We start from the raw sequence: 13,523 nt of genomic DNA on the forward strand, positions 1-13,523 counted from the left end.
ATCCAAACGACAATTTGAGAGTCAATTGAGTCACTTGAGGTGTTATATGGAACTAAATCAAAAGCTTGGTCAAAAGATTAGCAACAAAAGGGTATGCTCAAATGTATAGAATTGATAATTTAATAAAAGTGTACACAAAGATCCGGTCATTTATTCAAAAGTATAAACAACTCCACATGAAAGATACTTGAAGCCAATGTTTAAAACTTCTACATAGAAAAAGAAGAGCCATTCATTATAAAATGTAGTCAAGCATAAAGAATGAAGGAATGCTATGTATTGAGAAAAGCCAAACAAAAAATTGACAATCAATTGAGTCACTTGAGGATGTTATATGGAGCTAAATCAAAAGGTTGGTACCCAAAAGGTGGTCAAAAGGCTAGTTACAAAAGGGTATGCTCAAATGTATAGCATTGATAGTCATTATATGCTTTAATAAAAAGGTACACAAGGATTGAGTTATCTATTCAAGTATTAACAACTCCACATGAAAGATATTCGAATTGTTGTATGTGCACTTTACAACCAATGAGTACATTGCCATATTCCATTTTGCATGTGACGTGAAAACAAGGAAGACTTAACAAATATCCTTGCATAGCAATGCAAAAAGGCTAGGTATTACGGCTTATCAACCTTCGGAGGAATCGGGTGTATGGAGAAGTATAAATTTGGAAATTCACCCATAATAAGGTCATAGAGTGAAAACAAGGAATAAAATACTAGGAGCTAATTTCTGTAATGCATGAGAAAGCATGAACTCCCATCATGTTGAATGCCTTGCATCTCAAAGATCTTTTCTTGTGAATGGTCTTTCTCATCAATAAAGGCCAGCCCCTGTCTTATGGATACATGTTTCTGTAGGGATTTCTGCTATATCAGAGTCATGGTTACAATCTCACTGCAACTGTTTATATACATTATCTGTACTCCATCTTTCTATCTCATCATTCAACTGCTACAATTCCCTCGAATAGCAAGATTCATCTGTATACCTTATGAAATCAAAAGGTCACTTCTGTAATTTATCTTGTTCGATCATACACTTTGAAAAGAGATTTCTTCTGATTGTTCCGTTGCACAATTTATTTAACAGAGCATTGATAGGGACAGAAAACACAGAAAAAGGATGTGCAATATATACAGCTTCACCTATTTCCCATTAAATGTAAAACCGCTTTTGGGTAGAGGCGTGCCATAATTCTCCTTTCCCCATCTAGCTCCTGCCATTCAGATACTAACATAACCACATATGAAAGATAAACGTGACCAGGAGTCCTGCACATGTATTCCATAGAATAATAAGCCCAATGTAAAAAACAAACTGGGGGTACCTGGGAGATTTATTGCCTTTTCACTGTACGACAAGCTGCAATCTCCAGATTCCACAGAAATTATAATGCCATTTGGCAGCACACCATGAGCCTTAATCAATGCCCACTTGTATATGATCTGCACTTTGTGGAGTCTCCATCCTTTGAATATTCCTCATCATATTTCGCTCATGCCAGCATTCAGCGATGAGGCGAGCACCGGTTCCCAAACCAAGCACAACTAGGACACCTACAAGTGTTACAAATTCTTATTATCAGACATCAATGTCAAGCAAGGCCACAAATGAAATTATATGAAGTATGTACCTTTTATTTTTATCAAGAAAGTATTTTCCTGTATGATTTGTTACATGTTGCACATTTACTAATTGACCCATACCCCTCTCAGAAATGAAGATGCTAGATGAATGTAAAAAACCCATTGGCAAACTTCACTCCTTGGGACCGGAGGAAGATGGAGAATTGGCAATAAATGTGAAAAAGCAGTAGGTTTTTACCAAAAAGGAAGCCTATTGCCATTGCAGCATAGCCAACAGAAGAGGATCCAACCACATCCACAAAAAGATACGTCATAAAGATAAGTAAGAACAGCCACAGCAGTGTGATTGAAGGATGTCGCCTCAGAATCAACAAAAGAACAGGTCGTATTGAGCTGTTTGAACTTTGCCCCACTCCATCATCGGTTCTTTGAACACCATATGGTCTATTCAGTCTCCACACCCAAAAATTTTGCTGCAAACAAACAAAGGCTATCAGCATCAAGACAAATGGATTGGCTTTAAATACAAAATCCTGACACGCACTTCGAATAGGTCAGCCTTGATAGAGATCAGCAGACACAGAAATTGTTACTTGCCAATGTTTGCAATGAACAGAGAATCAGGAAAATGAAGACCAGACCAGAGTTTTGACTTGCCTTAGGTTGTGAGGTTGGAGGGGGAAGATTCGTTGCCACATGCCTGGAACAATTAAAAAAAGAATGGATTGACAAAACAATATGATGAAACATGATTACAATTTGGTGATGCTTTCAAATAAAAGTGATGAGTTTACTTCAAAAAAGCTGAAAGTCACTGAGTTTCACATACTGGCAGACTTCACACTTGTTAGACCCTTTGTTATTGAACCATTGTTGTATACAAGAGTGATGCGCTTTTGCGAGCTCTCCGCGACAATGACACCCTAACTCTATCAAAGGCTCCTCACCCATATGTTGGCATACTCTGTGTAGCATAAACAAAGGAATCACACAGGGCTCTTAGACCACTGGTAATTGTGAGAAAACCTGCATAGACTGACTTCTTATAAACATCTTTTAGAAGGTAGAGCAATACAAAGATATATTTATCGTGCTATCCTGCAAATAAACTTCTCTGTAGTGAGTTTCGGTTGAGATAGTAGGTTAAATCTAAGTTATTGTTCGGCCTACTCTATATATTAGAGAAGTGTATTTGCAGGATGGCACCTCCTCTGGGAAGTTCCCTTTACTGTTCCAAATTGTTCATAATTAAAAAACTCTTACCTTTTCCATGAATGCATAAAGAACCACATCAAAATAGTGGGAGATGCTCTTGATCCTTTCCTCCTTGATTTAAGGTAGGAGTTATTAAAACATTCAATCTTATATCATAATAAGCGTGGATAATATCCATCCAACTTGACATCAGCTGCTAGCTGTGTGCGATTGAGAATGCTGACAAGCGCTCGTCGATGCCCTGGTTGTTTTACTCAGCACTCCTCTGCCTCCTCAGCCTACAATTGCTGCAGAGCAGGTGTGTCAAATACCCCATGGCCACCACTCTTCCCTAAGAAAGGTCCTTTCCTCACTTAAAGATTGCCAATGTCAGTTTTTAGGGTGGTTGAAACAATTTACAAAGACATAAAAGCCACTTGCTTCAACGTGCTAACCTGCTCCTACTAGCCTCATCCCTTGCTTGCCCCTGCCTGTGCAACCTCGCTCAGCATGTTCCTCCCCCCTGGTGAGGTGCTCGCAGCCCAGCCTGTCGGCTGTCTTTCTCGCACAGAAAAGGGGATGGGAAAGGTTTAGACAAAGGGATAAAAATAGCAGAATGGAGAGAGAGGAAGGGGGAAAGGAAACGGGAGCTGAAGGAATGCGGTAGGAAAAAGAGAAGAGGTGTGTGTGTGTGTGTGTGTGTGTGTGTGTGTGTGTGTGAGAAAGAGAGCGAGATGGGGAGAGTAGGGGATAAGATTAGGGGTAAAGTCAAAAAGTGGATACAAGAGTCATGGGTTTGGATTTACATAGTCCAGTCCACAATTCCCTCTCACTAGAGTATTCCTACATTAGTCCCTTCTTCCCTCTTCATTACAGCCCATCCCTTCCCATAGAATTTTGCCCTAAAAATCGCATGTTTCAGCTGTCACACAAGGGTGCTGAGAGTCTGAGACAGCAAGGTTATGCTGATCAGCCTGGTAAAAGATAGGGGTACTCCTCGACAATGCTCTCTAGTTGCCATGATTGTTCAATCTTTGAGTGCATTGTGATTTCAGATTGCAATGAGGTGTACATCGAGGACCTCATCATCCATAAGAGGCAGCTAACGGAGAATGTGTACATTCTGGCCCATATGTGGTTTCAGCAAAGACATGAAACACATTGTGGATCTTCGAGGTGCGCACTAGCTCCAATTCATACACTACTTCCCCAACCTTGCGGATTATAAGGGCCATAATACCAATGAGCAATCTTTGTGTTGGCATTACCCTTTAGTGAAGCATAACGATTTTTGTAGAGACGTAAATGCACATAATCCCCTTCCTTGAAAACCAAGTATCTCCTATGCTCATCCGCATATTTCTTCTGCTTGGCTTGGGCATCTTGCATATTCTTTTAGCCAATTGCAGAAGATCTTCCATCCTCCAATCATCTTGTGCTTGCTGATTTTCCACAACCAAGTTTGCAATTGAGGAAGGGATTCCCACTTTGCAACGATACATTGCCTCAAACAAACTCATTCCAATAGTGGTGTTGTGGCAAAATTCATTAAGTGCAAGCCACTCATCCATGACCTCTTGGTGTCATGGCAAGAATGCCTCAGATATTCCTCTACCATTTGTTCACCCTTTCTGACTAACCACCAGTCTCAGTATGGTTAGTCTGAGACTCCACTCTCTCCAAATCATCTCGTGCTTGCTGATTTTTCAGCACCATGCTTGCAATCAAAGAAGGGATTCCCACATGGCGCCCATTCCAATAGAGAGATTCTTAGTGCTGTTGTGTAAAAATTCAGCAAGTGTAAGGCACTTATCCCACAGCCTCTGGGTGTCATGGCAAAAACGCCTCAAGTATTCCTCTACCCATTTCTTCACCCTTTCACACTGACCATCAGTTTCAAGATGGTATGTGGTGCTACGGGTGAGGGTGAGTAAAGTACCGCTGCTGTCAATGATTCCTGCCCGAAAGACCCATAAATTTTGCATCTCTCTATCAGTAACAATTTCCTGAGGAAATCCATGATGGTTAAACACCTGATCAATGAATTGTCAAGCAAGCTGTGATGCTGCATACCCAGTCTTGGTGGGTATGAAATAGGCTTGTTTTGTCAGGCCTATCCACCATTACATAGATGATGTCCCATCCTCTATCTGTAGAAGGAAATCCCGTGATGAAATCCATCGCTATGTGTGACCATTTGCCCTCTTGAATGGTAATGGCTGCAACACACCAGCTGGTACTTTGCTGTCAACTTTATTTTGCTGACATGGCAAACACTCAGCAACATATTTGACTAATCTCTCCAAGGACCTTCCCAGAAGAGACATTGCCTTATCCTCTCATACGTCTTTGTGACACCTATATGTCCTGCCATAGGGGAGGAATGCAATTCCCTCAACAGCAGCTGCCTATACTATAGTCTGGAACCAAGTAAAATTTGTTCCAGAACCGTAACAACCCATTATGCAATTTAAAGTCAGGATGATCTTGGCATGAGGGCTCCTGCAGTCTGGAAAGATGGATGCTGTTTTTGAATTCTGCATGTGCTCTTCTTGAATGCCCTGTATACAATCTTGGTAAATTTGTAGAAACTGCAAACTAGGTGCAAGCCCACATCCTAGATAAGGGATCTTGTAAGAAATCCTAGATTTACTATATTTAGAAGTGTGCTAAGGAACAGAAAAGAGACTGAGATAGCAGAGAGCAAGGAATAATTATATTGCTTGAATGTCTGTAGGGTGGATGTGATTTTCATCCATACAATTTGGCCTCTCTTATATAGAGAGTGAAGAGTCACACATGAAAAGGTGTGTACTCCAAAGGGTATGTGCATGAAGAGGTGTGTACCCCTTGTGAAGGGTGTGACCCTTGATGAGAGGGTACATTACAATAGGAATGTCTCTTCATTAGAATGTCTCTTGTGAAGGGTTGTGCCTCATAAGGAAGTGTCCCGTCGAAAGGGCAAGTGTCCCGTCGAAAGGTCATACCCTTCCACAAGTGTCCATTCATTAAACCATCCATAAGTCTAGAAAGAGAAAAGAATACGTCACAGATCGTGACATCCCCTCCCACTCAAAAGAAGACCCTGGTGGAGATAAGGAACTGATGTAGAAAATATCATGGTAGATGCTGAAAATACTGCTGTAAGAGATCAGGGTACTGCTGTAAGTCTTCATCAGACTGCCAAGTAGCGTCGGAGTCGTCCAGATCTCGCCAAAGAACAAGGAATTCCGTGATAAGTCGATGTCGAGTCTCTCGCTGTCGATGGTCCAGAATACGCTCAGGAATAAGGAGAACATAATCGTCTTCGATTTCTGGGACATAATCACCTGCAGGAGGAATTGCTTCATCGCCTGGAATGTACGTCTTTAGCCAAGAAATATGAAATGTTGGATGGATTTTACCCCATGATGGTGGTAATTCCAATTTATAACTTAAAGGTGAATTTTTCTTGACGATCCGGAAAGGTCCATAGTATCTGGGTCGCAACTTAGGAAACACAGACTTAACCGTCTTATAGCGATGTGGAGCTACAAATAATAGCACCATGTCACCAGTGTTAAATTCCAGGTGACGTCTATGTTTGTTGGCAGACCGTTGATACCGCTCTTGCGCTTTTCGCATATGATCCCTGACTTGCAGTAGAATGTCTGTACAAAATTTGTTGGTACAATCGGAGTGTGTCCATAAGCTGCTTGGAATGGAGTCATGCTGATGGCACTATGGAAAGAGTTATTATAAGCAAACTCGAGGAGTGGTAGATACTCTTCCCAGGCTGCGAGGCGTGACTGAACATAATGTCGAAGCATTTCTTCCAGAACTTGGTTGACTCTTTCAGTCTGTCCATCGGATTCTGGGTGGTAAGCTGAACTGAACAGTAGAGTTGTACCCAAAGATTCGAACAGTGAAATCTAGAAGTGACTGGTAAACTTAGGATCTCTGTCGGATATGATATTCTTGGGTAATCCATGGTGTCGGAAGATGTGTTGTATAAAGAGTTTGGCTATGTCCGGGGCCTGTGCACTGCTTTTGCAAGCAACAAAGTGTGCCAATTTGGACAAGCGATCAACAATTACCATAATCTGAGTGTTACCTCTGGAGGATCGTGGTAGTGTTGTAATGAAATCCATGGAAATACTTTCCCACCTTTCAGTTGGAACTGGAAGAGGCTGAAGAAGTCCTGTTGGAAGTCATCGACTTGCTTTCATTTGTTGACATGATAAGCAAGACGTAACCATGTTGATGACATCTCTTTTCATCTGAGGCCAGTAGTATGTTGCACTGAGTAACCGATAAGTCTTATTGATGCCTAGATGGGCAGCATAAGGAACTACATGACGTCGAACATCCTTGTCATGTGATACACAGACGCGATCTTGATAATACAAAAGGTCGTCCGTATAAGAATAGGATGAGAAAATCTTCTGTTCGGAAGTCGAAGGTTGATCTTTGGAAAGAACCTGTACTGCGGTGCCGAAGTCTTTATCATTGAAATACTTTCCTTTGAATGAATTCGGAACATCCACAGATAATGTAGAGATTACCATGGCTGATGCTAGAGGTAACCTACTGAGAGCATCTGCAACTACATTGCGTAGTCCTGGTATGTACTCAATGGTCATGTGAAAGTTGGCCAAAAACTCAACCCAGCGTGCTTATCGAGCGTTCATGACTGGCTGAGTAAAGATGTACTTTAAAGAGTGATGGTCTGTTTTGACCACAGAGTCGGCACCCATGAGATAATGTTTCCAAGAGCCATAAGCATGTACAACAGCAAGAAACTCCTTATCATATACCGGATATCGGGTTTGGATATCAGAATGTTTATGGCTGTCAAAAGCAATAACTCTGCCTTCTTGCATCAAGACTGCTCCTGTAGCGATGTCGGAAGCGTCGGTCATGACCTCAAATGGAAGGTTGGGGTCAGCGATAGCCATAACTGGTGTGGTAGTGAGTGCTTGCTTGAGTTGTTGGAAACTATACTTTGTTTCGGGAAGCCATTGAAAAATTGCTGTGCTTTTCAATAATTCGGACATAGGAGCTGCGATTTCGGAAAACTGATAGACCTTTGTATGGAAAAAGTTTGCCAATCCGAGAAAAGAGCGGACATCATGAACATTCTTAGGAGTAGGCCAGTTTCGGATTACCTCGACCTTCTTGGGATCCACAGAGATACCTTGAGCTGAAATAACATGTCCCAAATATTCAAGTTGGGTCTTGAAGAACTCACTCTTCTCAATGTTGATGTAGAGAGAATTTGCGCGGAGAACTTCAAAAACTTGGTGAAGATGTTGTTTGTGCTCATGTAGGGATCTGCTGAAAACGAGGATGTCATCGAGGTAAACGATGACGAACTTATCGAGGAAAGGCCTGAAGATGTCGTTCATTAATGTCATGAATGTGGCCGGGGCATTGTTTAACCCAAAAGGCATGACCAAACATTCATAGTGTCCATACTTTGTTCGAAAAGCTGTCTTGTACTCATCGCCTTCTCGTATACGAATTTGATGATAACCTGAACGAAGATCAATCTTTGAGAATTGTGTTGCATGTAGAAGTTGATCGAAGAGGTCATCAATGCGAGGCAATGGATACTTGTTTTTTATAGTGAGCTTGTTGAGGGCTCGGTAGTCGATGCAGAGACGCATAGACTTATTCTTTTTTTCCACAAGTAGTACAGGAGATCCGAAAGGGCTGCGACTGGGCCGAATGTGACCTTTGTCGAGTAGCTCGGTGACCTGTCTTTGGATTTCCATTTTGAGTGTGAGAAACCCGATAAGGAGGTTTCGACGGTGGATTACTGCCGGGAATAAGCTCGATTGGGTGGTCCACTGGTCGTCGAGGTGGTAACTGCTTTGGCAATTCCTGTGGAAAAAGATCCAGGTAAGGCTGGAAAAAAGGTTGGTTGAGGTATTCAGGAGGATCCTTTGTTGGTGTCTCCTCTACTGCCGTAACCAACAGAAGTGAAGTCTTTGCTTGGCGTTTACGAACCCACTTCTTTACTTGTAGGGCAGAGGCAACTGGGGTTGAAGGAGAATCCCTAGAACCAGTTAGCTCAATAAGTTTTCCCTGGTGGACAAACTGGATAGTATGGCTGCGAAAACTGATTGATGGATCATAGTCGTAGAGCCACTGTTGTCCGAGTATGACATCGTACCGAGAAAGAGGCATAATGTCGAAGTTCAACTTGTCCGTATAATGTTGGATGCGAAAAGACAAGTTTTTGATCCTGGTGTTGCACAAGAAAGTAGTTCCATTTGCGAGTTCAATCTGATAGTCCATTAGACTAGGACTAGTGGTCAACCGAAGTTTATCGACCACAGAACTGGCTAGGAAATTATGAGAACAGCCACTGTCGATGAGGATGGTGACCGTTGTTCCACGAATCGATCCTTGAACACAAAGTACTTGAGTGGCCAGGGAAGGTTCGGGGTTGCTGGCAAGGCTCAGGTGGATGGTATTCGCCATTCGAACAGCTTTGCCTTTCTTGTCTTGTGCTGAGGTAGCATCTTCTTTTTGGGAAGTGCTAGGTTCCATATTAGAATTTTGCTTTGGTCGCTTGGGACAATCAAACCATCTATGGTCGCCTGTACAGATGGTACAAAGTCCTTTTGTGCTGGAGCTGTTCTTCTTGTCAGTGGCCGCACCTTTATGTTGGGGATGTCGGTAATGACTTTGTGAAGAAGAAGAAACACGATCCTTGGGGAAGTGCTTCTGTTGGAATCCAGCAAATGATTTCTGAGGCTTCTGGGGATCTTGAGACTGTCGCTGACCTTGATTACCGAAGTTTTTGCGAAACCTGGTATTATCTTGAGGGCGAGCACCTTTGGCCGTAGGAGAGTTCTGTGTGCGAGTAGCACTCTGCTTCCCTGTGTTGAGGAAATCTGTAATGCGCTCTGCATAAGCAATAGCGCCATCGGTGGTGGTAATATTGGCTTTAAGAACATCAATGCGTAACGAGGGTTGTAGGCCTGAGATGAAAGCATGAAGGCGATCATCCTCAGTTAAACCATCAATCTCTAGCACCAATGTGGTGAACTGAGAGATATAAGAAGACAGGGAACCCGTTTGCTCCAACTGTCGAAGTTTTGATCGTGCTTGAAAGTCCGCATTGGCAGGTACAAACTGCTTACGGAGCACGTGTTCAAAACGTTCCCAAGTTATCACACTTTTTCCGTCCTTTAAGCGTCTTTGCCACCATAGAAATGCTGTATCCTTCAGGAGGGAGGCTGCCAAGGCGATCTTTTTGCCTTCCGTGAGGTCAACCGTGTCAAAATACATGCGCATTTTAGCGAGCCATTGGTCAACAGTTCGGCGATTACGTTGACCAGTGTAGGCTTCCGGAAGTTTGACGTCAAGTCGTTTTGTTTTGGAAGCTTGAAGTAATCGGTAGAGAGTACGCAGTTCAGTATTTTCTACCTCGGGGGGGAAAGAATCCGCATCGTCGTCGGGTTGCGTCACCTCGTCTTCTGTATGTGCTGGACTTCGAGAATCTTGGAGTTGTTGAACTTTTTGAACCAGGTCGGAGATGCTGTCCTGAAGCTGAGATATTTGAAGTTGCAATAGAGATTCACTTTGGGTGTTGCCTTCAGGGGTCTTTTTAGGACTTGATTCTTTAATCTCGGGAGAGGCTTCACGCGAGCGGTGCGACATGTCGGAAATCCCTGTGAGAGAGGCGCGAACTTGCGCTCTAGTTTGAACCATCCCTGAAAGAGGATTCGGGCTGCTCCCTGAGATTGCTCATATTGGAGGGGGCAGGCGAGGCAGGATGGAACCACCCGTGGAAATCTGGTAAGGGAGGTCCTGTCGGAGGTAACACTGGAGATTCTGAAAAAGGTGTTACTGCTCGTGATAAGACAGGGGTAGGTAGCAGAGTCCACGGATCTGAAAAAGGGTAAGGAGCTACTGTCGGAAGATGAGGATATCCAGGAGAGGGAGTGCCTTCAGAATGTAAATACTGTAGAGGAGGATATCTGGGAGCTGAAGGAGGTGGAGAGTACCCTGGAGATGCCGAAGGTGAAGGGTAAAATTCTCTCCAAAAATGAACAGCAAACTCCTGAGGAATATCGTGTTCCGGATATCTTCGTGTCTCGTGGAACACAACCTGTACTGTGCTGAGGAAATAATGTAACTGAGGTGCCTCACGCAGAAGGTAGAGGATGTGATCCAAGTCACTCGGAGGGCACGTGACACAGAAGACCCAAGATGCAAAGGCTCCAAAATGGGCTGGCTGTGCAATTTGAACACGGACTGTTCGGTCGAAATTTCGCAGGCTGGTGGCAAGTAATGGCGCAATACGGACTGTACGGCGAGGAATGGCGCAGGCTGGTGGCTGGCCGTACGGCTGGTTGTACAGTTGGCTTGTACGGCTGGTTGCGCAGGAAAGGTACGAAAAGATGGCGCAGGGCTGTACGGTTGGCTGTGCAGGTTGTACGGCTGGCGCAGAAGGTACGGAAGTCCGTACAGTTTTTTTTTGTTGGAGAGGCTGCGACTTTTCGCTAGGGCTGCCTAATGGGTTAGTTGCCCCAAAATCAAATGGGGGGTTTAACTAACCCTAGGTAGCTAGGGTAAACCTAGGGGTAGGGGATGGGTTTAATTTTTGTCCCTTTTTACCCCTCTAGGTACCCTTTTGTAGGTACTTGGGCTTAGGAGGTGTGCCTATTCGAAGGGGTGTGACCCTTGGAATAGGTGCACCTGTTCATGAGGGGATGTGTCCCTATTGTTAAAAAGGGTGTGACCCTGCATGAATAGGTATGTCCATTTGCCCACGATGGGGTATGTCCCATGAGTGAGGAGTTGAGACTCGTCACCAAAAGGTGTGTCCCATGGTGGAAAAGGTGCGTCCCTTGGTTTTGGGACAGCCCAAGTACCTGAAAGGACACGATTTTGGTCGTGTCCATTCACATCAACTTGTGATGTGAGGGAGATGGAGAGGCCAGGATGACTTTAGGCCGGGTAGGCGTTAAAAAATTTTACGCTCATCCTCTCCATCTCTTCCATGCACAATGTGCACGGATGTCCTTCTAGCGGCAAAAATGTATCAGATCAGCGCTAGAAGGTGGGGGGCATTTCCTACAGGCAGGAGCGAATTTTGCTCTGATACCACTGTAAGAAATCCTAGATTTACTATATTTAGAAGTGTGCTAAGGAACAGAAAAGAGACTGAGATAGCAGAGAGCAAGGAATAATTATATTGCTTGAATGTCTGTAGGGTGGATGTGATTTTCATCCATACAATTTGGCCTCTCTTATATAGAGAGTGAAGAGTCACACATGAAAAGGTGTGTACTCCAAAGGGTATGTGCATGAAGAGGTGTGTACCCCTTGTGAAGGGTGTGACCCTTGATGAGAGGGTACATTACAATAGGAATGTCTCTTCATTAGAATGTCTCTTGTGAAGGGTTGTGCCTCATAAGGAAGTGTCCCGTCGAAAGGGCAAGTGTCCCGTCGAAAGGTCATACCCTTCCACAAGTGTCCATTCATTAAACCATCCATAAGTCTAGAAAGAGAAAAGAATACGTCACAGATCGTGACAGATCTGCAATCACATTTTCTTTCCCTTTTCTATACTCAATGTCAAAATCATAGGACTGCACTAAAGCCAACCATCTCTTTTGCTTAGCTAACAAGCTGGGATGCGTAAGGAAAAATCAAATGTTTTATGATCAGTTTGAACTTTAATTTTTCTCCCATACGTGATGCCACTTTTTAAAGGCATGTAGGACGGCCAACATTTCCTAATCATTAATGAGCTCTTTCACATCAAATTTTCTTCTTTCAAAGGCTATTACAACATGCTCCTGCCTTAGAACAGTCCCCAAGACTTTGCTGCTAGCATCTGCCTCCACATTGAATGGCCGTGAGAAATCAAGGCATACCAACATAGGGGCATGAGTAATGCGAATTCAGAACTGAAGCTGAGCTCCTGTTGACCACAAAAAAGGCATCCTTCTTCCCCCTTGTGTCGAATTTCTGCATAAATCGTCTATAGAAGGAGGCAAGACCCAAAAAACCTCTCAGCTGGGTGGATTTAGTGGCTGTGGTCATTCCCTCACGCATTTCACTTTGGCGGGGTTCACCCGAGTCCTATCTCTGCTCACAATGTGCCCAAAGTATTTAACCTATTTTGCCATAAAAGTAAGTTGCTAGCTTTTGCATAGAGTTGATGAAAACCTCAAAAGCATCTTGGGTTTTTTCTCAGCCTCCAATGCAGTCCCATGTGTGCTGCCCGTAGCCTGCTTGTATTTGTGAGCTTACTTGGGCTTGCATACCTTTGGAACTTCGCAGCTCACTCAATTGTTTGGAGCTCAAGAGCCCTCACATCAGAGGCCGGCAATGCTCCTAAATGCCAGTGTATAATAATGCATAAAGATCTGCTCCAGTACTAGTGCGGATATCAAGCTGTTTCGCCCCCTCTTTAGAGTACTCCTACATTAGTCCCTTTCCCCCCCTTCATTGCAATGTCAACCCCTCCCATCTAAGCCCCCCCCCCCCTTTTTTTTTTTTAAAAACACCACCCGTTTCCCTTTCATTGGCTCTCAAGCTAGCCTAAAGCCCCCCCACCCCACAGGGTCAGGGGGGATCAAGATGGCCATGGAGGGCTTTCCATTCAAACGCAGCAACTTTCGCCTCTCACGTATGTCAAGGAAAAGCCTCCAAAAACGCTGCAAATGCTCCTAAATGCCAGTCTATAATAATGCATAAAGATCTGGTCAGTACTGCTCCAGTACTAGCAC

General features: G+C 43.7%; 1 protein-coding gene across 3 annotated transcripts in view; it reads right to left on the reverse strand.

Annotated features, from left to right (window-relative positions):
- Positions 1–521: 521 nt before the first annotated feature.
- Positions 522–13,523, reverse strand: part of LOC147893478 (uncharacterized) — a 32,481-nt gene continuing 19,479 nt past the window's right edge. Inside the window, exons 3-7 of one of the 3 annotated variants that reach the window (XR_015542249.1) lie at positions 2,423–2,557; positions 2,251–2,293; positions 1,832–2,066; positions 1,335–1,563; positions 522–1,223 (exon numbers count right to left, since the gene is read on the reverse strand). Coding sequence is in view for 1 of the 3 variants with exons in the window: in XM_087386270.1 (XP_087242396.1) it covers positions 1,427–1,563; positions 1,832–2,066; positions 2,251–2,293; positions 2,423–2,557 (550 nt within the window). In the remaining 2 variants the exon portion in view is untranslated. Of the gene's footprint in view, positions 1,564–1,831; positions 2,067–2,250; positions 2,294–2,422; positions 2,558–13,523 lie in introns of all 3 variants that reach the window. The other 2 variants (XR_015542250.1, XM_087386270.1) reach the window with 2 other exon arrangements.

Source organism: Dipteris shenzhenensis, chromosome 15 (genome assembly GCF_047967505.1).
Source record: "Dipteris shenzhenensis isolate YYH24624 ecotype China chromosome 15, Dip_SZ_1.0, whole genome shotgun sequence".
In the NCBI taxonomy this organism is placed as follows: domain Eukaryota; kingdom Viridiplantae; phylum Streptophyta; class Polypodiopsida; order Gleicheniales; family Dipteridaceae; genus Dipteris; species Dipteris shenzhenensis.